This window comes from Nycticebus coucang, chromosome 3 (assembly GCF_027406575.1).
Source record: "Nycticebus coucang isolate mNycCou1 chromosome 3, mNycCou1.pri, whole genome shotgun sequence".
Classification (NCBI taxonomy): domain Eukaryota; kingdom Metazoa; phylum Chordata; class Mammalia; order Primates; family Lorisidae; genus Nycticebus; species Nycticebus coucang.
The window spans coordinates 77,058,601-77,082,266 of NC_069782.1; the positions used below are offsets into that span (position 1 = coordinate 77,058,601).

At 39.1% G+C, this 23,666-nt stretch overlaps 2 protein-coding genes and 1 non-coding gene across 8 annotated transcripts in view; 1 reads left to right on the forward strand and 2 right to left on the reverse strand.

The window, feature by feature from the left end:
- NCOA4 (nuclear receptor coactivator 4) overlaps positions 1-782 on the forward strand; it is a 28,619-nt gene extending 27,837 nt beyond the window's left edge. For all 3 annotated transcript variants that reach the window (XM_053584983.1, XM_053584985.1, XM_053584984.1), the window contains exon 10: positions 201-782. In XM_053584983.1, coding sequence (XP_053440958.1) covers positions 201-206 — 6 coding nt within the window. In that variant the 3' untranslated portion in view covers positions 207-782. The remainder of the gene's footprint in view (positions 1-200) is intronic.
- A 1,421-nt stretch (positions 783-2,203) lies between these two features.
- LOC128581774 (mitochondrial import inner membrane translocase subunit Tim23) overlaps positions 2,204-23,666 on the reverse strand; it is a 28,892-nt gene continuing 7,429 nt past the window's right edge. For 2 of the 4 annotated variants that reach the window (XM_053584987.1, XM_053584989.1), the window contains 5 exons: positions 19,164-19,257; positions 17,771-17,855; positions 15,352-15,410; positions 13,557-13,667; positions 2,204-2,724 (listed from right to left, as the gene is read on the reverse strand). In XM_053584987.1, the coding sequence (XP_053440962.1) occupies positions 2,609-2,724; positions 13,557-13,667; positions 15,352-15,410; positions 17,771-17,855; positions 19,164-19,257 (465 nt within the window). In that variant the 3' untranslated portion in view covers positions 2,204-2,608. Of the gene's footprint in view, positions 2,725-5,537; positions 5,898-13,556; positions 13,668-15,351; positions 15,411-17,770; positions 17,856-19,163; positions 19,258-23,666 lie in introns of those variants that run through there. The other 2 variants (XM_053584986.1, XM_053584988.1) reach the window with 1 other exon arrangement.
- Positions 16,270-16,473, reverse strand: LOC128582833 (small nucleolar RNA SNORA74). Its single transcript, XR_008379262.1, has one exon. It is a non-coding gene; the product is annotated as a small nucleolar RNA SNORA74 (small nucleolar RNA).

Below are 23,666 nucleotides of genomic sequence, written 5' to 3' on the forward strand. Positions count from 1 at the left end.
CCATGGCACTCTACCGAGGGTGACATAGTGAGACTGTCTTCCAAAAATAAATAAATACAAACCTGCAAATTTATAATGTAGTATGTATAAAGTATAATAAAATGAAGTATGCCTGTATTGAAGAATCAAGAGTTCTAAGGTGGAAAGAATTTGCTTTTATTCTCTAGTGAAGTAACTTATCTGTGGACCTCTCTTTACAGATGTGAATGAATAGACTGGAGTTGAGCAGCTTTTCTGCAGATTACACATCTCCATGAGCTGAGTGACTGCTGCTTGCCAAATTATCGTTTCTGGGTCTGACCAGTCAGCTTAGTTTCTTTCCTGCCTAATTTTGAACTAGTGAAGCGAAATAAATCATCAGATTATGAGTTACTATGTGAAAGAAAAAGGCTGTTGTTGATGTGCTATGGTGATTTAGTTCCTTCCTTCTTACAGAAGTATCAATTTAAGTCACCCCCACTCCCACCCTAGAGATGCAGCATCTTGGTAGATAGGTCTTTTTCACAAGTCTCCAAAGTTCCTAGACTGGGCTGTTACTCAAAGTACATTAAAACACTGTATAGTTTTAAAAATGAACTATTTCTGTAATCAAGAGGGTATTGATGTATTCTAAACCTAGTAAACTTCTCTAACCTTTTGAGTGCCCTTTAGTTGATGGTTTTCTTCTGTTAGTGTTCTGTGATTTTTGTTTATAGTGTTATTTTGCAAAAATAATCAACCTCGCCAATACAGTGATTACCAAAATGTCTATTCATAATCTTGGCAGTTTTGACATTAATTACCAAACATTAGCCTACATATCAGTTTTATATTGTTTTTCTTCATTTGAAAGAAATTCAGCTACTGCAAATTGTTTTTATTCCTTTCTCTAAATGTTTGTGTGTAGCGCGCTTTTAGGACTTGTTTCAAGACTATTTTCAGGTTCTAGCCTCTTTCAAGATGTTCTACAGACTACAGCTTTTAAAAGACCCCAGCGCCCTCAGATTAAATAGGCAAGACACGTTAGAAGTGTAATATATATACAGTACTTGAACCATTCACTACCCTGGGGATTACTGGTGCCTCCTGTGTAGGTGGAAGCTGAGTTTGACACCTGGTGCTTTTACCTAGGGATAAAGATGTCCTCTTACTGCAAGCACAGCATACATGTACCTCCAGAAGTACAATGCAGTGACGTTTTAGTGAACAGGCTTGTTTTCAACATTTGTGCCTTGCAGTGTTCATTGAAGCTTTATGAAAACTTTGTTTATTTAAAATCCTTAAAGTCATGTCCATGCTTTAAAAAAAGTCTTTCTTTTTAATTCAGTTCTCTAAGATATCTTTGCTGCTTTCCAGGCTTTGAAACCATTAAGGCTTTTAACTGCCTATGTTATTGGAAATACTTCTTGGGGAAATTTCACTAGAGTTCTTTGAACCACTAGGTGAAAAGAGCTTTGTATACTTTTTAATCTCCTCTCAGATACCATTTAGAAATTACAATAAAGGTGGTGGTAAAAATAAGTTACGGAGCCTTTCCAGTATCTTAGGTTGCTGCGGTTTCTTTTTTGAGTTCTAACACACTGTGTTTTACATTACCACAATAAAATTTACAGTATCACTATGTTAATGAGTATGGAAAACATTGTTTTGCATTGATGCATTTTGTATCAGCCTCCATTAAAAGCATAACACCCACATTTTTGTGTATTTGTAATATCACTTTGTTGAAAAATGTGTTGTCATGTTGTATAAATGTGATAACCTCTGGGTAAAAACAAATTATATATTCTATTTACTGTCAATGTATTTTATGATCACATTAGGAAAGAACAGGCATATTCTATTTTCAGTCTTGAAAACTCGTATTTTTTTTAAAACTATGGTTTCAGAAGGTAAACTTAGCCTTATTCCCTTTAGTTTTCCCATAGCTTCTTGAAAAACATCTAGCTCTTAATTATTCCCATTAAAGAGTTTAACATGTACAGAATTAAGCATGATTACTAGGCAGACTGTTCTAGCACATTACTCTAATGGTTAACCTGAAATACCTTAGGGTTCAGTCAGTGCTATTGGAGAGAAATCTTACCCTAGCTTGAAATGTTACCAGTAGCACTTCATTTCAACCCAAATATGAAAACATATTGTTGGACAGAAAAAAATGCTAAGAATAACTCACTTTATACCCAGGTAGATAATTTTAAATGGAGAGACTCACTGTGGTTACTTTGGAGTTAAACTTTCATTCTTTGTTTACCCTTTATTCAGAATATAGTGCAACATTACAGTTTCTGATCATTAAATGAACAGACTTGCTGAGGTGGTATTGACAAGCAGGACCTGATTCTGGGAGTAAGTGGTTTTCCAGTTGGGGGGGGAGGGGGGGGAGAGAACAGTTAAGTATAAGACCTTCTGCAGAGACTAGAACCATGAGCCGCTGAAGGGATTTTGGCTTCAACCCACTGGCTGGAAGGATTGCCAGTCCTGGTCAACCATCCATGATCTTCATCACAGCAAACCAGAATCTCCAATTTTTCAAACTAATTGTAGGTAGAAGAGAGTATAACTCCAGACTGACTTATAAATTGATCTGGATGACTACTGAAGTGTCCTCCATGAGCTGGCAAAATCTTCAGAGTGACTGTTGGAGGAAGGAGCCTTTCATATGCTCCCAGTTATTATATAGTGCATAAAGACTGGTAAGTGTTAGTCCTGCCAGACCACCTCGTGCTACCCCTCGGAGACCACCTGTGAGTGAAGGAAAAAAAGGAAACTGAAAGAGACTCATTGCATAGTGCCCTAGCATCAAAGGATTAAATGAGTATTGTGAAATGGAGAGACATAAGTTTAAAATTTATCAAAAATATTCCATCTGGGGTAGTGCCTGTGGCTCAGTGAGTAGGGCGCCGGCCCCATATATTGAGGGTGGCAGGTTCAAACCCAGCCCCAGCCAAACTGCAACAAAAACAAATAGCTGGGCGTTGTGGTGGGCACCCTTACACCCAGCTACTCGGGAGGCTGAGACAGGAGAATCACCTAAGCCCAAGAGCTGGAAGTAGCTGTGAGCTGTGACACCACGGTACTCTACCGAGGGTGACAAAGTGAGATTCTGTCCCTTAAAAAAAAAAATTCCATTCCAAACAATAAATTTGAAAGGTAATATGAGGAAATCAAGTCTTAGCTACAAGAAATCCCCCAAATAATTTGCCTACTAATCCATATACAATTTTATTTTATTTATAATCTTTGTTTCATACTCTGTTCCTACAGTGGTCTCAATCATTTCTTGCTAGTCCTATGATTTAGAACTTCACTAACATTGTCAATAGATGTATGGTTGCAATGTAATCAAGGTGACACCCTATTTGAAAACAATAACGTTTAGACTCTGGAAAGGTCCTCCAAATACTAAAGTCTATGATTTAAGAAGCAGTAGTGGTAAGATGGCTATAATGAAGCTCAGAGCTAAATGTTGATGACCCCCACCTACTCCTACTCTACTGGTGGGTTAACCTCTCTGAAATGATGAGCAGTGAAGGACCTAGCATTATCACACTAGCTGAAAAAAGTTCTGGAACTGGACATTGACCTATATCTGCTTGACAACAAATGAATAACTCTTCATGTGGCAAAAGACTGGCAATAGGCATTTCATCTGAAATTCTTAGGAAAAATGTTTCAGTTATTTAAAAACATTCCCTGAGTCTGAGGCCTTAAGTCTACGGGGAGCTACAAAATGCTTACTATAGAAAAATGTCCTAAGTGCTTGTGGTTACAAATGTCAGTCTTGTAAACTATGCGATGAAGAAAAACAAGAAACTCCCCATGAGTGGGGGTACTCAAAGCAGCTTTTAAAAAATGCATTCTCTTGCACAATAAGCAGTAACTTGAGGTGACCAACATTATACCTAAAGTATATCTGTTCCACATCATGTGTCAGGGAGACAAAGGTGGAGCGGAGCTATGGAGGACTGATCGCATTACTAGAGGCCCTTCATCTGTGTTAGTCAATTCTGTGAAATTCAAGGATGTTGCTGAGTTTGAACACTTCAGAGCTAAACACTTCTACAGTGTGTGTCCTACCAGAAGGCTTCATCTGATAGATTAGAGGTCCACTCCCTCCAGGAATCTCTCCGGTCTGAACACTTCTGATAGCTGACCTGCTTATGTTTTTCTCCGGCTTTCATGTGAGTGCCACAATTATCTCTCTTAAACAGACCCAAGCAGAAAACTGCAGACACCTATAAACAGCTGTTAAGTGGGTAGTAGGGGGGAACAAAACATAAAAAAAAAAAAAGTCCACTAATCAAAGTAAATGGGAGTTATGTCCTTGAAGTTCCTATCTCTTTATGTCATCTTGCTGTATATAGACTGTAGGCATGGCAGTTGAACTTGCATCTATAATTCAATGTGGTGGAAAAATTGGAAAATAATGAACTCTTAAAACAATCTGCTCAGTTTAATAAGGATCATATTTTTGACTTGCAAGTCAATAAAAAGCTGCAGGGCCAAAGGTGAACTATAATCTGACTAAACTCCTGAAGTGGAAAAAATAAACTACGAGGCACAGGAGAATAAGCCCTGAAAGGTGTCTGCAATCACATGGCAAAGGATCAGTTATTAGATCTGAGCTTTAAGTGTAGTAAGATTTCTTTCAAACAGGCAGCCAAAATGCAGTACTCTAAACTCCACTCTGAATCAACAGAAAACACAGCAATAGTCAAGGTATCTTTAACCACACTGTTCATTAGTAGAAAAATGACAAAGGGCAGATAACTGAAAGCACAATAATTTTGCAGTATGAATAACATTCAACTTCAGACTAACTCCTTTGGACCTCCAGTGAAACAGACCCACAAGACTGTGAAGTCTGCTCAATGCTGTGGAAAAGAGCTACAAACCATGGCTTTCAGTTGGCTCTTTGCTTTGCATGTCCTAAGAACATGGTTTCCACAAGGCAAGGATTTTCAAGCCAGTTCTCAGCTGCTATATAACAAGCTATCCTGGGAATCCTCTTTGGTATAGACACTAAGGGTAAGCATCAAAACACTGTGAACTATAAGGCTTTGAGATCTTTGGGACACCAGTAACACGTTATGTGCCTCTTAAGAATCATTTATTCCCCAAAAAGCTATTCTCTACCCTACATGCAACAAAAACTGGTTCAAATCAATTAAATTACTTTTCTAAAGGGTAGACAGAAAAAAGTTATCTCAGGAAGAAGACACTAAACGTTGAAGTGTTTGATTTACTTACATACTAATATAGCTAGCTAATCTATTTAGGGAAACTTTTATCACATTACTGTTACCATTAATTCCAGGATTTTCCAAAAGGTAGATTTGATCAAAAGTTTAAGGGCCTCTGCTTTAGGCTTTTTGTAATCAACAACTCTGACCAACTAAGCGCAGGAGCTTGATCAGCAAATATACTTGGTTTGCACAAAGAATAACCAAATAAGGCCAATGGTCAATCTCTTTAAAGCAAAGCACACCTAAGATACTTCAGTTTTACCTTCTATCTTTTGGATCTTCCACAGACAAAGCAAATATTACACAGGAAAATGAGGCCTTTAATTTTTAGTGTATTGTTTGTGGGATATAAATCTAGTTAGTGGCAGAGCTAACACATTCAAAAGACAATTAGAGTCAAGATTAAGAAATCTTCCTTAGGCTCAGTGCCTGTAGCTCAAGTGGCTAAGGTGCCAGCCACATACACCGGAGCTGGTGGGTTCGAATCCAGGCCGGGGCCTGCCAAACAACAATGACAACTACAACCAAAAAATGCCAGGCATTGTGGTGGGTGCCTATAGATCCAGCTACTTGGGAGGCTGAGGCAAGAGAATCGCTTAAGCCCAGGAGTTGGAGGTTGCTGTGAGCTGTGATGCCAAAGGACTCTACCCAGGACAACAGCTTGAGGCTCTGTCTCAAGGGAAAAAAAAAAAAAAAAAAAGACATTATGTAGGTACTTACATTAACAATTAAAATTTAACTATTTAAAAAATGCAAAACACATTATTAGAATTCAGGCAGTGAACAGACCTTGAAGCTGCCTAGCAGGAGTTGTGGCCTCTCATTTTATTTATTGAGACAGAGTGCCACTTTGTTGTCCTGGGTAGAGAGCCGTCCAGGTGTCACAGGTCACAGCAACCTCAGACTCTTGGGATCAAGCAATTCTCTTACCTCAGCCTCCTGAGTAGCTGGGACTACAGCCACCCCCCCCACCCCCCCCCCAACAATGCCTGGCTATTTTTAGTCTCACTCTGGTTCAGGCTGGTCTCAACTGGTGAGCTCAAGTGATCCATCCTCCTCAGCCTCCCAGAGTGCTGGGTTACAGAGGTGAGCCACCTCGCCCAGCTGGTATCTCATTTTAAAAAACAACCTTACTTGGGCAGCACCTGTGGCTCAGTGAGTAGGGTGCCGACCCCATATACCAAGGGTGGCGGGTTCAAACCTGGACCCAGCCAAACTGCAACAACAAAAAAAATAGCCAGGCATTGTGGCAGGAGCCTGTGGTCCCAGCTATTCGGGAGGCTGAGGCAAGAGAATTGCCTATGCCCAAGAGCTGGAGGTTGCTGTGAGCTGTGATGCCACAGCACTTTACTGAGGGTGACAAAGTGAGACTCTGTCTCTACAAAAAAAAAAAAAATTAAAAATTAAAAAACAGCCTACCTACATTCTCAGATGCCAACTAAATAACCTTTTTGGGGAAACTGTCATGTTTTTGTATTTTTTTTTTTTTTTTCAAAAAGAGTCTTACCTTGTCACCCAGAGTAGAGTACCATCAGCCATACTCCTAGGTTCAAGCCATCCTCCTAAGTCTTGAGAGTAGCTGGGATTAAGGTATCTGCTACAATGCCTGGCTAATTCTTCTTTTTTAGTAGAGATGACGTTTTGCTCCTTCTCAGGCTGGTCCTGAACTCCTGAGCTCAAGCGATCCGCCTGCCTCATCCTCCCAGAATGTTAGGATTATAGGTGTGAGCCACTGTGCCCAGCCCTGAACACTGTATCAAAGAATAATCAAAGCCTTAAGAGAGTTGGGAAGAAACAGTCTGGGTGAAGATCAAAAATCAAATTCTATTCTAAGAAAGGAATTAATATTTACTGTTTTTCTGTTTTGTTTTGTTTTTGAGACAGAGTCTTGCTGTCACCCAGGCTACAGTGCCATGGCCTCAGCTTGGTTCACAGCAACATCAAACTCCTAGGCTCAAGTAATCCTGCCTCAACCTAAGTAGCTGGGAGTACAGGTACACACCACCATGCCTGGCTACTTTTTTTGTTTTTAGTAGAGATGGGGTCTAGCTGTGCTCAGGTGCTTTGCTCAGGCTGGTGCTGAAGTCCTAAACTCAACTGATTCTCCTGTCTTGGCCTCTCAGAGTTCTAGGACACAGATGTGAGCCAATACATCCAGTCAATATTCACTGAATGGTGATTATATTTTCAGCAGTAACTAATTAACGTGACTTATTTCATTTAAAATGCATCACAACCCGATAAAGTGATAATCACTATCCCCCAATTTTACAGATGAGGGCAGTATTTTAACTAATTAACTTTTTGGGTCTCAGTATATGCTGCCTTGTTTAGTCTGTAATATTTGAGCTTCAAGTGATCCTCTTGTCTCAGCCTCCTCAGTAGGTGGTACTACATACACATACCACATTTGCCTGTGAGCGCAGTGCTAAGATGGCCCTTTCTAAAAGGTTATATAGCTAGTGATGTATTTCCAAATTTTTCATATCACTTCTGCTTTAAATGGCTTAATTAATTATATCTATACCTCTGAAAGGTACCTTTCATTTGCTGGAATGCTTTATTATGCATTAGACACCCGATTAGCTGAGTAATTCTGTTCTTTAGTGGTAATCTATACATCACAAATATCCGGTTGCATTTTTATTCCACAGACGTAAGAGGAAGACACAAAAGAATTCTATTTGAGGGAAAAACAGAGCTCTCAGTACAGCAAGACAGTAAATGCCTTTTAGGCCCTTGAAAATTTGACCTTGGGATAGAATCACCTTTCAAATTAGAAGTCTACAAAGTTAGATAAATACAAACCTTTTTTTTTAATAGACAGACTTTTACTTTGTCGCCCTTAGTAGAGTGCCATGGAGTCGCAGCTCACAGCAACCTCCAGCTCTTGGGCTTAGGTGATTCTCTTGCCTCAGCCTCCTGAGTAGCTGGGACTACAGGTGCCTGCCACAACACCTGGTTATTTTTTGTTGCAGTTTGGCCAGGGCCCGGTCTGAACCTACCACCCTTGGAATATGGGGCCAGTGCCCTCCCTACTCACTGAGCCATAGGCATCGTCCAAGATAAATACAAACTTTTAACTGGCAATACAAGGATGGCACTCAGCCCACAAGAGTTTTGTTGGCCCAAACTTAGGTTTAAAAAGATCTAATTAATGTTTAAAAAACCAGAGATTTCACACAAAAATAAGAGATTTCAGTTTCTTTTAAATAAATGGAAGACACCAATTAAGCATGTTGGCAAATGGCTAGAGCTGAGGCTTCTCATTCCCCATTACACAAGGCAAGCCACTATAGTATTTTCTTAAGAGCAGACCTGGCATGTAAGAACATACTGAAATAGCATCTAATTTAAGTATTCTAAGTATGTTGAGAGAGGAAAAGGCTGAATGTGTGGTATTACCAAAAGAAATTGGACCAATGGGAGCCTTACTTTCTAGGTCAAGGACTTTCTTGCATTAACAATGTAACACAGCCTGAGATATTTTCAATGTAAATTATGGAAGAAAAAGCTCTTGGCTCAGAAGAGGAAAAGCAAAAAATTCCCATTAATTCCATGGCAAGACATATTAAGTTTTCTTATATGGCGCCAGCCCCTTATACCAGAGGTGGTGGGTTCAAGCCTGGCCTCGGCCAAAACTGCAAAAAAAAAAAAAAAAAGAAAGAAAAAGTTCACATTTAGGGAATGGTTAATCCCTGCTGACCTAAAATATTTCCAATTCCCAATGTAATCTTTAAAAACAGAAATTAAAAAAAAGAATCCCTAACATGAGAATCACCTCATGGCACAAGAGAATCCATCTAATAATAACCAGTGTTCAACCAGAACAGAATAGGTATAGTTTTGTTATCAATACTCATAGAAATTTTAGACTGGCCTAGCCAGATATTTTCAGGAAATAAAACCTCAGAAACAGAAAGATATGGGTGATCCCTCCTTCCTTAAGCCTCCTGACCTATTAATCCTATACCTTCCATAAGAAGGTCATCTTACAAAAGCAAAATAAAGAATATACAAACTCCAGGCGGTGCCTGTGGCTCAGTGAGTGGGGGACTGTCTCCATATACTGAGGGTGGCAGGTTCAGGCCCGGCCCTGGCCAAACTGCAACAACAACAACGGAAAAAACAGCCAGGTGTTGTGGCAGGCAACTGTAGTCCCAGCTACTTGGGAGGCTGAGGCAGGAGAATCACCTAAGCCCAAGAGCTGGAGATTGCTGTGGGCAACAAAGTGAGACTCTGTCTCAAGAGGAAAAAAAAAAAAAAAAAAAAAGCAAGAATATACAAACTCCATTTTTTCAAATTAGGCAATTATCAGGGTTTTATTAAAAACCTTTTGTTATCTGTATCTAAACTGAATGCCAGGCTCTTGGACTTACACTTCACATGCCAGAAAGAATCTCTTGATGACTTCTTTATTTCTAATTACTAGCATCCACGTTTTTCTAGTCAGTAAAAACTCATGGAGAACATATAATAGGCAGTGGGTCACACCTGTAACCCTAGCACTCTGGGAGGCCAAAGCAGGTGCATTGCTTGAGCTCATGAGTTCGAGACCAGCCTGAGCAAAAGCGAGACCCCATCTCTATTAAAAATAGAAAAAAAACTGAGGCAAGAGGATAGCTTGCGCCCGAGTTAGAGGTTGCTGTGAGCTGTGACACCATGGCAGTGTCTACCTAGGGTGACAGCTTGAGACTCTGTCTCAAAAAAAAAAAACAGTGAGTCTGTCTCTAAAAGATAGCTGGGTGTGTGGCGGGCTCCTGTAGTCCCCAACTACTTGGGAGGTTGAGGCAAGAGGATTACTTGAGCCCACAAGTTTGAGGCTGCTGTGAGCTGTGATGCCATAGCACTCTACCTGGGCAAGAAAGTGAGACTCTGCTTCAAAAAAAAAAAAAAATAATAATAAATTCAGAAAGGGTATGACAAAGCACTTTAGAGAAGAAATGTAAACAATCATTAAACAAGTTTCTCAATCTCACAAGCAACCAAGCAAAAGCAATGTAAAACATTAATGTTTTTTAACACTGGCTTTAAAGAAGCAGTGGTAGATGACATTTAATACTGGCAAACGTAAGCAAGTACCTGGAAGGGCAATGTGGTATCAGTTATTAACATTTTAAACACGTAGATCCTTTGCTCAAGTAACCTAACTTTCAGTAATTTGTCCTACACTAAAGCATATGTGCAAAACAAAACAATGTACAAAAGGGCTTAAGGCTTGAGGAGAAGGTGGTATCTGAAAACAGAAACACATAGATGATGCAACACATGTGGCAGGTGGCTGGAAGGAGCATTCTAGGAAATAGAAATAGCAAGAACAATGGCCCTGAAGTGCAAGTTAAAAGAGTAGAATGTGGACTCATCCAAGTGGCAAGGGAGCACATCTTAGGAAAGACAGAGAGCCTCACAGGCCATCGTAAAGAGTCTGGCTTCATTGGACTTCGATTAATTGTTACCTTCGAAATATTAGCGTTTTCATTTAATCATAAACCTGAAAGTGTTTGTAACTTCCAAGGAGTTAACTTTTACATTCTTCTGAGTAGAGTCTGTATCAGGAGATGTTAACTGAGGGTTTACAAACCCACTAAAACTTCCTAGGATCCTCAAAGAGATCTGGGATAATCCCTACCACTTACAGAAAAGCAATCACCCCAATGACTAAGAATCACTGGCAAAATAGTCCTCCAAGGATGCAGTGCTATAGGAAGTAAAAGACATACTTCCACAATACAAATTAAGAGAAAACAATAAACCAGCCTTTTTTGTGTCTCATCATCCCCACATTTCATCAGTTATGAAGTTTACCACCTATCACCTGAGTTGGGGCCTGTATCCTAATCCTGAAAGTTTGTTATATTTTTTCTTGACCATTTTGACTACAGGTTTCTATCTCCAATCTATCTTATCTGCTAGCTTCATCCTCCCCAAGGATGAGTCTAATACTCCCTTTCCAAAATCCTCTGATGATTAGTTGTTGCTACCTTTCAGCCTAATTTTAAACTTTCCACCTTAATCTTCCACACACTGAGCCTAAACTATCTTTTCTCCTATACCTCCCTTATGCATATTATATGACCAAACAACATCTGAAATTCAGTCCGTTCTTAAGGCCCAGCTCAACAGCTATTACCTCTTTTCTTATTTCTAGGAATTTCCTTGATTTTTCTCTATCCCGGAGGCAATTCGGAAAGGTGAAAAGGGGGCAATGGGCTTTGGAGTCAAGACTAGGGTTTGATTAGCACTAAGCCACGAACGAGCTGTGTAAGCAAGTGAAAGTAACTTGATTTGTCTGAATTTTAGTTACCTTGGCTATGAAGCAAGGGAGTACCAATTTACTCCCTTCAGACACTGGTAAATGAGATGACCTATACAAAGCATGTGAATTCCTTTCTCCCATAAGCACATTCTATGTAATTCTTACAGGAATTAACAATTTTTCCAAAAGGAAGTCAATAGGTAACATCTAAGATGGAAAAATCAAGAGATAGATTTTAAAAAGATAATAACCTGGACTTTTAAAATTCCTTTTTTAAAAATTAAGACAGAGTCTCACTTTGTCACCCTCGGCAGAGTGCCGTGGTGTCATAGCTCATAGCAACCTCAAACTCTCGGGCTCAGCCTCCCTAGTAGCTAGAACTACATGTGCCCACCACAACACCTGAGTATTTTTTGTTTGTTTATTTAGCAGGCCTGGGCTGGGTTCATACCCACCAGCCATGGAGCATGTGGCCAGAGCCCTAACCACTGAGCATAGGCACCCCTTTTAAGGTTCTGTATATGGATTATTTTGATAAAGATAAAAATAAAAATTGGGGTGGTGCCTGTGGCTCAAAGGAGTAGGGCACTGCCCCATATACTGGAGGTGGTGGGTTCAAACCCAGCCCTGGCCAAACACTGCAAAAAAAAAAAATTAAGAAAAGTGACCAAAGATGTATCAACATAAGAAATTAGGTAGTACTTAGATGTTTGCTTCTAAACTAATAAAAACCTATTATGGAAAAGAATTATCTGACCTTTCACAGTAACATAATGTTTATCTTTAAGTAAAGCAGGATTCTCCTAAGAATAACATGGTCTAATTTGATTTAAGGGGAATTTATTCTTGAGCTTTGGCTTCATGTGTGTCTTATGATTGTTTAATGTGCTGACCTTGTAAGTCAAATTATTTTCCAGATTAATACGGGGTACGTACATTTAGGTTACATGGTTTGCTTGTCTGAGTTGTAGGTGTGTCCTTTACCCAGAAGTATGCAATATACTTATGCAATGTACCTGCTGGGTCAGATTATTGTTTAAAACAAAACCAGAAATTCTGTACATCCTACTGCTTAGCCTATCCAAGATGAAAAAAAAGAAAAAAAATGCATGAAAGAGTATAGAAAAGAATCTCATCTTTTTTTTTTTTTTTTTTTTGTAGAAACAGAGTCTCACTTTACTGCCCTCGGTAGAGTGCTGTGGCGTCACACAGCTCACAGCAACCTCCAGCTCTTGGGCTTATGTGATTCTCTTGCCTCAGCCTCCCAAGCAGCTGGGACTATAGGCGCCCGCCACAATGCCCGGCTATTTTTTTTGTTGTTGCAGTTTGGCCGGGGCTGGGTTTGAACCCACCACCCTTGGCATATGGGGCCAGCGCCCTACTCACTAAGCCACAGGCGCCGCCCAAGAATCTCATCTTTTTAATACCAAAAATCAACCACAAAGCATATGATACAACAATCCCACCTTGGGGTATATAGCCAAAAGAACTGAAAGCAGGATCACGTGGCTCGGCACCCAAAGCACAGTGGTTACGGTGCCAGCCACATACACCCAGGCTGGTGGGTTCGAAACTGGCATGGGCCAGCTAAACAACGACAACTGCAACAAAAAACAGCCGGGCGTTGTGACGGGTGCCTGTAGTCTCAGCTACTTGGGAGGCTGAGGCAGGAGAATTGCTTAAGCCCAAGAGTTTGAGGTTGCTGTGAGCTGTGATGCCAAGGCACTCTATTGAGGGAGACACAGTGAGACGCTGTCTCAAAAAAAAAAAAGAAAGAAAGACGGAAAGCAGGTTCATGAAGAGAGATTTACAAACCCATATTCATGGCATTTTTACTCACGATTGCCAACATGTAGAAGAAAACCAAGCATCCTTTGGCAGATGCAAATGCAAAAGGTGGTCTACTACATAAGATGAAGTATTATTTGTCTTAAAAAGAAAAGAAATTCTACCACATAATACAACGTGGATGAACACTGAGGACATTATGTTAAATTTCCTTGAAAACCTTGGACTGCCAAAAGCATACTTCAAATGTATTAAGAGAAAGCACTCCATTCAATAGTACCTACCTGTACATTTATATAACATGCCTGTCATGGTTCCGGCTGCTACCGTGTTGAGGTCATCTTCTGCACCTCGTGTTTTCTCGATTATAACACCAAATGCACTATACAGCAAAGCTAAAGGGGAAATGGAAGTGTTCGGAGATAAAAAAACAATTATGATATATATATATTGGTTTTTATCATGGTTCCCAGCTTTTAACTTCCACAGCCCTTGCTATTTCCAAAGTGACTAAAACATAAGCTTATCACTTGTTAAGGAATTTGTCCTAATTATCCTTTGCTCTTGAAGCTGCTTCAGAACCTCTGGGGAGCAATAAAGGTGAAAAACAGTCTTTTGTTATAATGTTGGCCTGCTTCAGGCCTCAGGAAATAGAATCTCTCCCAGAACTCCTTCAGTATTCCTTCTAATCCTTCCCCCGAAGGTAGGCCATAGAAACTAAAAGTATAATCTTCCTCTACTTTTCTGTCTTAGAGCTGCCTATAAAGAAAATTTTTGACTTACTTCGCCTGACTATAGGTCATAAGACCCCCATTTCAGAAGGGGTCCTGCCCCATACTCAGGAAGAATGAATGCTCCACAGAAAGGCCAAGAATCTAGACAGATAAACCTTGCTGGGTTTCCCTACGCAGTCTATTAGTATTAGATCACTTTTTTGGTCCAGTCACATTTCTACGTGGCTGATCATACTTTCACCATGCCTATCCAATGAAGTCTGCAATAGAGGCCCAAGAAGATAGGGTATGGGGAGCTTATAGTTTGCCCAGGACTGAGGGGTTTCTTGGAATATAAGACTTATAAAGACAGCTGATTAATCTAGGTAATAAGTAATTATGAAGGAACAGAGGAGGGTAACTATGTAGGGTAGAAGGAATTCATGTAGGAGCAACATATGAAAGCAGCCATATATTAGGATCCAAAATATGACACTAGCTTTACAGTGTGAAAATATATTACTTCCAAGTCACATGATAAGGCTAGGATTTTACTGTATCACAATACAGGCTTTTTCTATCTTTTCAAGCAGTTGTCTACATTTTCTCTTGCTTCATCTGCTACTATTTAAATCAAGATTTCCAGACTTTCAATGAAGTTCAAAAATTATAAAAGCTTTAAAAAGGGCGTAAGTGCCACAAGAGGTCTATTTATAAGCCATCAATAATAAAAAGAATTAATTATTCATAGACAGTATGATAAAAAAGCATGTGGTTCTGACTAAGCACTACTAAATCACCCCTTTCCTAGAACTGCAAATGTTTTCATTATCTACAAAGGACCGACTACAACTCTGGCAAGTAAGTCCTCTAAATCTACTCAGGTAAACAGACTACTGAATAACTACTAGGAAAACAGCAAGAGGGCTGGATTAATCTATCATGACTCACACAGGACCTTGAACCTTGCCTAACAAAAAAAGCTCTTTGCTTGGTATCTAAAGTATTCGAATTTCCTTTAGTGTAAAACATGATTTTATTTTGGGTCCTGCTTGGATGGATTTAAAAAGATTTAAACATTTAAAGGATGTTTAAAAAGATTTAAAAGGGGTCCTACTTGGATGGATTTAAAAGGATTTAAACATTCAAAGGATGTTGAAAAGGATTTAAAACATTCAAAAATAAAATTAGTGCTTGAGATTATTTCATTATGCAGTTCATGGTCTTGCCCTAAATCGTAACAACATTACCTCACTAGAAATAGTTTCATATCCTAGGACCAGAATTTTGGTTGATCAAATTGTTCATAATAGGTTTGCACATTTTTTGTGTTAACAATTAATTATCAAATGAGATCTCTACTTACCCAGAGAACCTAGAGTATTAGCCCAAAGTGCCCCTTGCCTCGTCACCATATTCAAAATCCTACCAGGGCAAAAAGGGAAAGATTTTATTATTTAGGATCATTACTTAATTCTAGTAATCTTTAAAAACCCATAATAGTAGCCATTTGAAATGCCTGGACTCAAGCCTCAAGTTTTCTTATTATTTTTTTTTTTTAAGTTTTCTTATTTTTAAGATATAACTCAATACCTCCTTTGAATTTCAGTAAGCACAGCTTTTACTCCATATGGATAGATACAGGTTCAATTAAAACCATAGGCAACAACTGAAAAAAATTCTTACTGATGTTATAAAATTATTAAATACATTAGGCTTTGAATATACAGGTATTTCAGCCTGGAATATACAGGTATTTTACAATGAGGTTTATATATTGTTCTACGTAACAAGTGCTACTGTAACTATGACAAACTAGCTTAATAATCTTTTTTGGGAGGGTAACATATGTTTAGAATACTACAGAAAGCTGGGCATGGTAGTGCATGTCTTATAATCCCAGCTACTTGAAGGCCTAGGTAGGGGGATCAGTTGAGCCCAGGAGTTTGGCCCTGAGTTTTTCCTGTCTCAGCCTCCCAAGTAGCTAACTCTACAGGCATGTACCACCACACTCAGCTAATTTTTAAATTTTTAGTAAAGATGAAATCTCGCTATGTTGCTCAGCCAAGTCTCAAACTCCTGACCTCTAGTGATTCTCCCACCTCAGCCTCCAAAAGTGGGGGGATTACAAGAGTGAGTCCTGTACTCAGACCAAAAAGAATTAAAAAAGTAAAAAAAGGATACTAAAGATAATCAAAGTAAAGAATATGAAAGTACAGAATATAAAGTAGAATTAAAGAGAAGGAGTTAGACATCTAAACTAGAATAGATGGAGACAACATTCTGTGTCTGCTCCCAGACTAGAACTAAGCAGTCAAAGTGAATGCCTAGCACACTCTCAAGGAAGCACAGTTCTGCCTTGCACCAGTGCCAGACACCACCAGAACAGTGACGGAGGCAACCGGATAAAGAAGACAAGACATTTCTCTTCCAGCAGTGTAACACCATCACAGGAATGGTTCCGTCCGGACAGCTGACTACTGCTGGGAATTATGGAACTACAATAACAAAGAGTAAAAGAATCATTCAATTTAATTTATTAAAGAATTCATTTTAATTAATGTTCTATAGGAAGAAAAATTTGTATCACCTCTAAAAGGTTATTTTTCAAAAAAAAGCAGTAATGTTTACAAAACGAAGTATATTGTTTTAAATTATATTACAATTTACTAATATATTTTAAGTTTAGCACTTTTTTCATTTATAACATAATTTTAATAACTATTAAGAAAAAGTTATCTTTCCCAGATGACATTCTACTTCCAAGTTCATATTTTAATATGATGTTAGGGATTTATCTGAAAATAAGAGGGGAAGAGGAGGAGTTGGAACACATCTGGCCACGGCTGAAAGTTGTTAAGGATGGTTTATGGTTCATAGATATTCATTACAGCATGTATTTTGTCTACTGTTGTATATGTATATTCAAAATTCCCCATGATACAAAAAGTAAAAAAAAATTATTGAAGCAAGGAACAAATAATAAAAATATTGAAGGACTTGGGCTGATAAAGCAAGGACAACAATCCACCTGGTAACAGGAATATAAAAAACTTGACAAGTCTTCAAGTTTCCTAAAGTCTAATTTTAGCACACTTGCTGCCACCTGCTGGCTGGACACTATGTAAGGAAGTTAGAGGTTAAGGGGCCCTAAAACAAAACTGTGACTCATGGAGGAACACATACTTGCAATTGCAGTCATATGAACTATACAAATATGTAAAACTGATCAACATATTGCTGAGGGAGTATCAGTGGGGACTAGCCATGTTTATTTCTTAAGCAAGGTGAAGATTATAGCCACTTTCCAACCCTTTTATTTGTATTCTCTCTTCTCTGCCAACTTCAAGTTCCTGAGAAGCTCCTGTCTTATCCTCTTGGAACTACCTGTCAGTTCTAAGAATTTTATTTAAAATTTCTGTGGCTATTTCAGAAATAGAGGGTGAGAACTTTAAGTTAAATGACAACAGTTGTCACTCTTATGTACTGCTTAAATCTTCATTACCACGTCCTATGGCCCCTAAACAATCCAAAGTTCGTATTAGTAATTCAACAGTTTGGAAAGTATGTCTTACAGGCTTGGAGAATGGAACAGGTGTAGCTAAAAAATTATGTTAGGGTAGTACTAGGTAAGTGAGGGACATTGATTCAGTAATCTGATTCCCTTTTCCCCTTGAGTAAGATCAAAAAACATAAAAAAAGACATTAAGACCTTAAGGTTATACCCACCAAACCAACGGTTAACATTCAAACATCATCAAATCAAAAGATTACATGAGACTTACTGTACATTTCTTGGTTTTGACCAGGCCATGTTCTGAGTTTCCTTCAATCCTAGCCGAAGACCATTCACTGCCCCAAATGCAGCCCCTGGTTAAATCATAACAATTCATCCAAATAATAAAGCTTTCGAGTACAACACACAAAACTACTCTTCTGATTCTTTTTCATGTTTATCCAATAGAAAAAGATGATAAATATAAACAATGATCTTAAAAAAAACCCTGAAACCAATACTCTAAATTGCCCTTTTTTTTTTTTTTTTTGTAGAGACAGAGTCTCACTGTACCGCCCTCGGGTAGAGTGCTGTGGCGTCACACGGCTCACAGCAACCCCCAACTCTTGAGCTTACGCGATTCGCTTGCCTCAGCCTCCCGAGCAGCTGGGACTACAGGCGCCCGCCACAACACCTGGCTACTTTTTTTTTTTTGTTGAAGTTTGGCCGGGGCTGGGTTTGAACCTGCCACCCTCAGCGTATGGGGCCGGCACCCTACTCACTGAGCCACAGGTGCCGCCCAAATTGCCTTTTTTTTGGGAGATAGAGTTTCTGTTGCCCAGGCTAGAGTGCTATAGCATCTTAGCTCACAGCAACCTCAAACTCCTGGGTTAATGTGATCCTTCTGCCTCAGCCTCCAGAATAGCTGGGACTACAGGTGCCTGTCTCAATGCCCAGATAATTTTTTCTTTTTTTGAGACAGAGTCTTAAGCTGTCACCCTGGGTACAGTACTGTTGTCATTGATCACAACAACCCCCGAATCTTGGGGGTTAAGTGATCCTCTTGCCTCAGGTTTTCTATTTTTAGTAGATACGGGGTCTCTAACTCGTGAGCTCAAGCTGTCCACCTGTCTCAGCCTCCCAGAATGCTAGGATTACAGGCATGAGCCACCGTGCCCAGCCTCCAGATAATCTTTTTTATGTTTAGTAGAGATAGGGCCTTGCTCTTGTTGCTCAGGCTGGTCTCAAATTCCTAAGCTCACATGATCCTCCTGCCTTGGCCTCTCAGAGCGCTAGGATTACAGGCACGAGCTACTGCACCTGGACTCTAATTGCTTTTGATTTTAAGTTCTGTCATCTACTTGGACAGAGGAAATTTTTTCTTTTTTTTTGAGACAGAGTCTCATTATGTTGCCCTCAGTAGAGTGCCGTGGCGTCACAGATCACAGCAACCTCAAACTCTTGGGCTCAAGTGACTCTCTTGCCTCGGTTTCCCTTGCAGGTGGGATTACAGGTGCCACAACACCAGGGTTTTTTTTTTGGGGGCGGGGGGGTTTGTTTAGCAAGCTCCAGCCAGGTCCGAACCGAACAGGCCTAGTGCATGTGACTGGCGCCCTAATTGCTGAGCTAAAAGGCGCGGAGACTGGACTGAAGATACTTAAGAAAAAAAGTATTATACCTACCTGTCATGCAACATCCTCCAATGGTAAAGAAGGCCAGTTCAAATCTGCCCCGGGTTTTATTAGCTCCAGTCGGTAAAATAAACTCGTCTGTGTCCTAAAGGGGTATAACAAAAGTGAAAGTGAGAGCCCCTCAAGACACCGTACTTGCATTTAATTTTTTGAAGCAGTCTTTTATAGTAAGGAAAACCTTAAATTAATTCAAACTCAACTACACTTATTCAAACAAAAATATAACTTCTGCAAGAAAAGGAACACCTACATCAAACACAGATTTACTTCAAGGGATTCTCATTCAGAACTTTGCTTCCTTTATAATGTAAATCTAATTGTAATGTAATGTTTAAATCTGAAGCAACGTACAAGACAGTTTAGAAAGGGCAGCTCTAGAGAGGTATACTGAAAGCTATGAAAGGAAATTTTTGTTCTGTAGCAATTACTAGGCATCATTTTACTATATGTAAAACCAAATAATCATGAAAAATAAGCAAAAACTATTTAAACACAATAGTTTGGATCAGTTATGCAAATTATCCTCTTAGTAATCCTTAACTGTTTGAGGGGCAGATATTCCTCTGATGATCTTACAAAGCTATAGACCCTCTTTCTAGTAAATGAATACACAAAATTTGTCATTAACCCCTCCTAGAATGTCATCTAAAAATCTCACTTTGGGAAACAGTAATCTAAGAGCAAAATATGATGATTTTTGAATAGCCAATACATCTTTATGAAAAATTCATTTTTGCCAATTTTTCCATGCAAAATGGTTAACACAGATCTCTGAAGGACAGTGCCCCACAGGGGTGTCCAATCTGCAGCCCAAGGGCCAAATGTGAATTTTGTGAGGACTTTTTATGTTTATCTGTGGCATCAGGTATCACAAAAGGTATGCATAGACACCTCCCTTTTTTTATTTTGCAAATTATCTTTACTTAATGTTGTGTATTTAATGTGTGTCCCAAGACAACTAACACTTCTTCCAATATGTGTCAGGGAAGAAAGAAATGTTAGACACCCCAGACTCATTAACAAGTTAACACTTTCCCACATCCCTGCGGCAAATACTGAACTTGTAAATCCATTCCTCATCAGGAAAATATAGCTCTGCATCAGTTTTTGATTTCTGGCCTATGTACACATCCTCACCAAAAACTGTACAAGTAAACAAGCACATCTATTCTTATCACATAAAAATAGTCTGTTGAGGATTGGTTCCCATAGCACAGTAGTTAGGGTACCGGCCGCATGCACCCAGAGGGTGGTGGGTTCGAAACTGTCCAGGCCAGCCAAACAACAATGACAACTGCAACAAAAAAATAGCCAGGTGTTGTGGTGGGCCCCTGTACTCTCAGCTACTTGGGAGGCTGAGGCAAGAGAGAATTGATTGAAACCTAGAGTTTGAGGTTGGTGTGAGCTGTGACGCCACAGCACTCTACCCAGGGAAACAGCTTGAGACTCTGTCTCAAAAAAAGAAAAGAAAGAAAGAAAAGAAAAAGAAAAAGTCTGTTGGGCAATTATAAGGCAACTCTGAAGAGATCCCATGTCACGACACACTGTATATAATTTTGTAAATTCGGGGGTAATTTCTGACTTTCAAATCAACAATTTAGTTTTAAATTGTGGTTCTTGATTAAGGTTTTAAGAAATGCTCTATTTGATCAGATAAGGCAAGTGATTATCCTTTAATTCAGAAATGGATTACCAATCGAGAATAAAAAATTTAGAAAAAATAGCCGCGATAAGCATATTGAACTAGCAAAAGCTCTTGTCAGTACCAACTCACTTTTTAACAAGCAACAACCATAATAAAAATACCACCTACAAAAGTTTCAAGCAAGTGTCTATCAATTCACATACAAAGTCAATATCAAAGTTATGTTACTATTGTATAAAAAAGATACGTTGAAAAGGTCTCATTAAACTTGTACTGCTGACATCCTCTAGAAATAGTGGTTCTCAACCTTCCTAATGCTGCAGCCCTTTAATACAGTTCCTGTGGGTTGTGATCCACAGGTTGAGAACTGCAGCTCTAAAACATGAGCGTCAGTAAAATATCCTAAGAACCAGTGTTTGGTAAACACAGAACAGAAATGAATCCAAGAATGGGCATCACTGTACCTACAGAAAAGGCGGCTGAGATTATGTGAAATTTTTATAATCATAAGAGGATGAGACTATGGATACCAGAAATATTTAAACTCTCCTTGTTTTTATACTAGATGTTTATCTGGGCTAACAATAATAAGATTTATTACTTAACATAATTCTTTTTTTCTTCTTTTTTGAGACAGAGTTGAGTAACGTGGCATCATAGATTGCAGCAACCTCAAACTCTTGGGCTTAAGTGATTCTCTTGCCTCAGCCTCCAAAGTAGCTGGGGCTACAGGCACCCGCCACAACGCCCAGCTATTTTTAGAGATGGGGTATCAATCTGGCTCAGGCTGATCTCAAACCTGTGAGTTCAGGCAATCCACCCATCTTGGCCTCCTGGAGTGTTAGGATTACAGGCGTGAGGCACAGAGTCCAGCCAATTACTTAACATAATTCGTAAAAACATTTCACTAGGCTTGGCACCTGTAGCTCAGCGCCTTGGATGTCAACCACATACACAGGAGTTGGTGGGTTCGAATCCAGCCCAGGCCTGCCAAACAACGACAGTTACAACCAAGGGAAAAAAAAAAAAAGCCAGGTGTTGTGGTGGGTGCCTGTAGTCCCAGCTACTTGGGAGGCTGAGGCAAGCGAATTGTGTAAGCTCAAGAGTTTGAGGTTGCTGGGCCACAGCACTCTACTGAGGGCGACACAGTGAGACTCCAAAAAACAAAAAAAAGTTTTTGCCAAAAATCACTTAATGGTAAGTTGACAGGTACTATTTAACCCGGGCAGTGCCTGTGGCTCAGTGAGTAGAGCACTGGCCCCATATACGGAGGGTGGTGGATTCAAACCCAGCCCTGCCAAACTGCAACAAGAAGTAGCCGGGTGTTGTGGAGGGTGCCTGTGGTCCCAGCTGCTTGCAAGGCTGAGGCAAGAGAATTGCCTAAGCCCAAGAGCTGGAGGTTGCTGTGAGCTGTGACGCCAAAGCACTCTACTGAGGGTGACAAAATGAGACTCTTGTCTCTTAAAAAAAAAAATGTCTTTAACCCTCAAAACTGTGGAAAAATATTTCACAAAATGTAATTTTATTAAGGTATCATCCTTTAAATCTAGGATTTCCATGGTTATTTATAATAACAAAGACAATGAAATTTAGAAAATATTTTTTCAATTCTGAAGCCCCTCTAGTATCCCAATACAAGTCTAAATGTTTTCAATGAAGCAAGAAATCACAAGTTTTTCCTTTGGATGCAGAATCTCATGTCTTACCCTTATAAGCCTCACCTACCAATGTAGGGCCACAATGGGCATTGTATTTATAATATAACTAGAGCTAGAGTACAACCTTGCAAGTTTGGTTTCAACATTTAGGCAACACACATGCTTAGTTTTGAAATTTTGAGCAAACAATCGACAGATGGTGCTTTTAAATTAAAAATCAACATGTCGTATTAAAAGATAACATTTGAAGAACATTTCCAGTAACAACAATAAAGCTTGCAACTGCTAAGGCCCTAATCATCAAGTAGCTTCAATCTGAACACATATCCTGAACAAGAAATGAGCAGCTGTAAGCTGCGATTCAATTTTGAAACAAAAAGGTCCAAACATTACTAAGACAACATATTTAACAGTTACTGATATATCATATACCATATAATTCACACAGACCATAATCACAATAAATTAAGAGCATTTTCATCATCCCAGAAACAATTTCTATCCATTAGCATCATTGCCCATTTACTCCCAACCCCAGGCAGCACTTACTTCCTTTCTATGTCTACATACGTATTGGCCTATTTTGAACATTTCATGTAAATGGAATCACACATTATATATTCTAAGCTTCTTTAATTCTTCAAGTTTTCTTGGCTCATTTATGTTGTAGCATGTATCAATTAATTCATTCTTTTTATTTCCAAATAATCTTCCATAGTATGGGTAGCCTATATTTTTTATTATCCATTCATCAGTTAAACACTTAACTTTGTTTCCACGTTTTGGCTATTACGAATAATGGCACTATAAACATTTATTTATAATTTGAGTGTACATGTTTTCAATTCTTTTGGGTATTATCTAAGAGGAATTGCCAAGTCAGAAGGTCATCTTATTTTAACATTTTGAGAAACTGCTAGACTTTCCAAAGCAACTGTATCATTTTATATTCTCATCAGCAAATAAAAGCCCAATTTCTCTACATCCTCAGCAATACTTGCTATTATCTGTCTTTTTGAGTATCGTCATCCTAGTCAGGGTCCACTCGTATGCTATCATGGTTTTGTGATTTACATTTCTCTAATTTATGACATTTAAAGCTTTCACATGGTTATTGGACATCTGTATATCTTCATGAAGATATTTTCATGGAGATGTCACCCAAACCCTTTGTCAATTTAATAACACTTA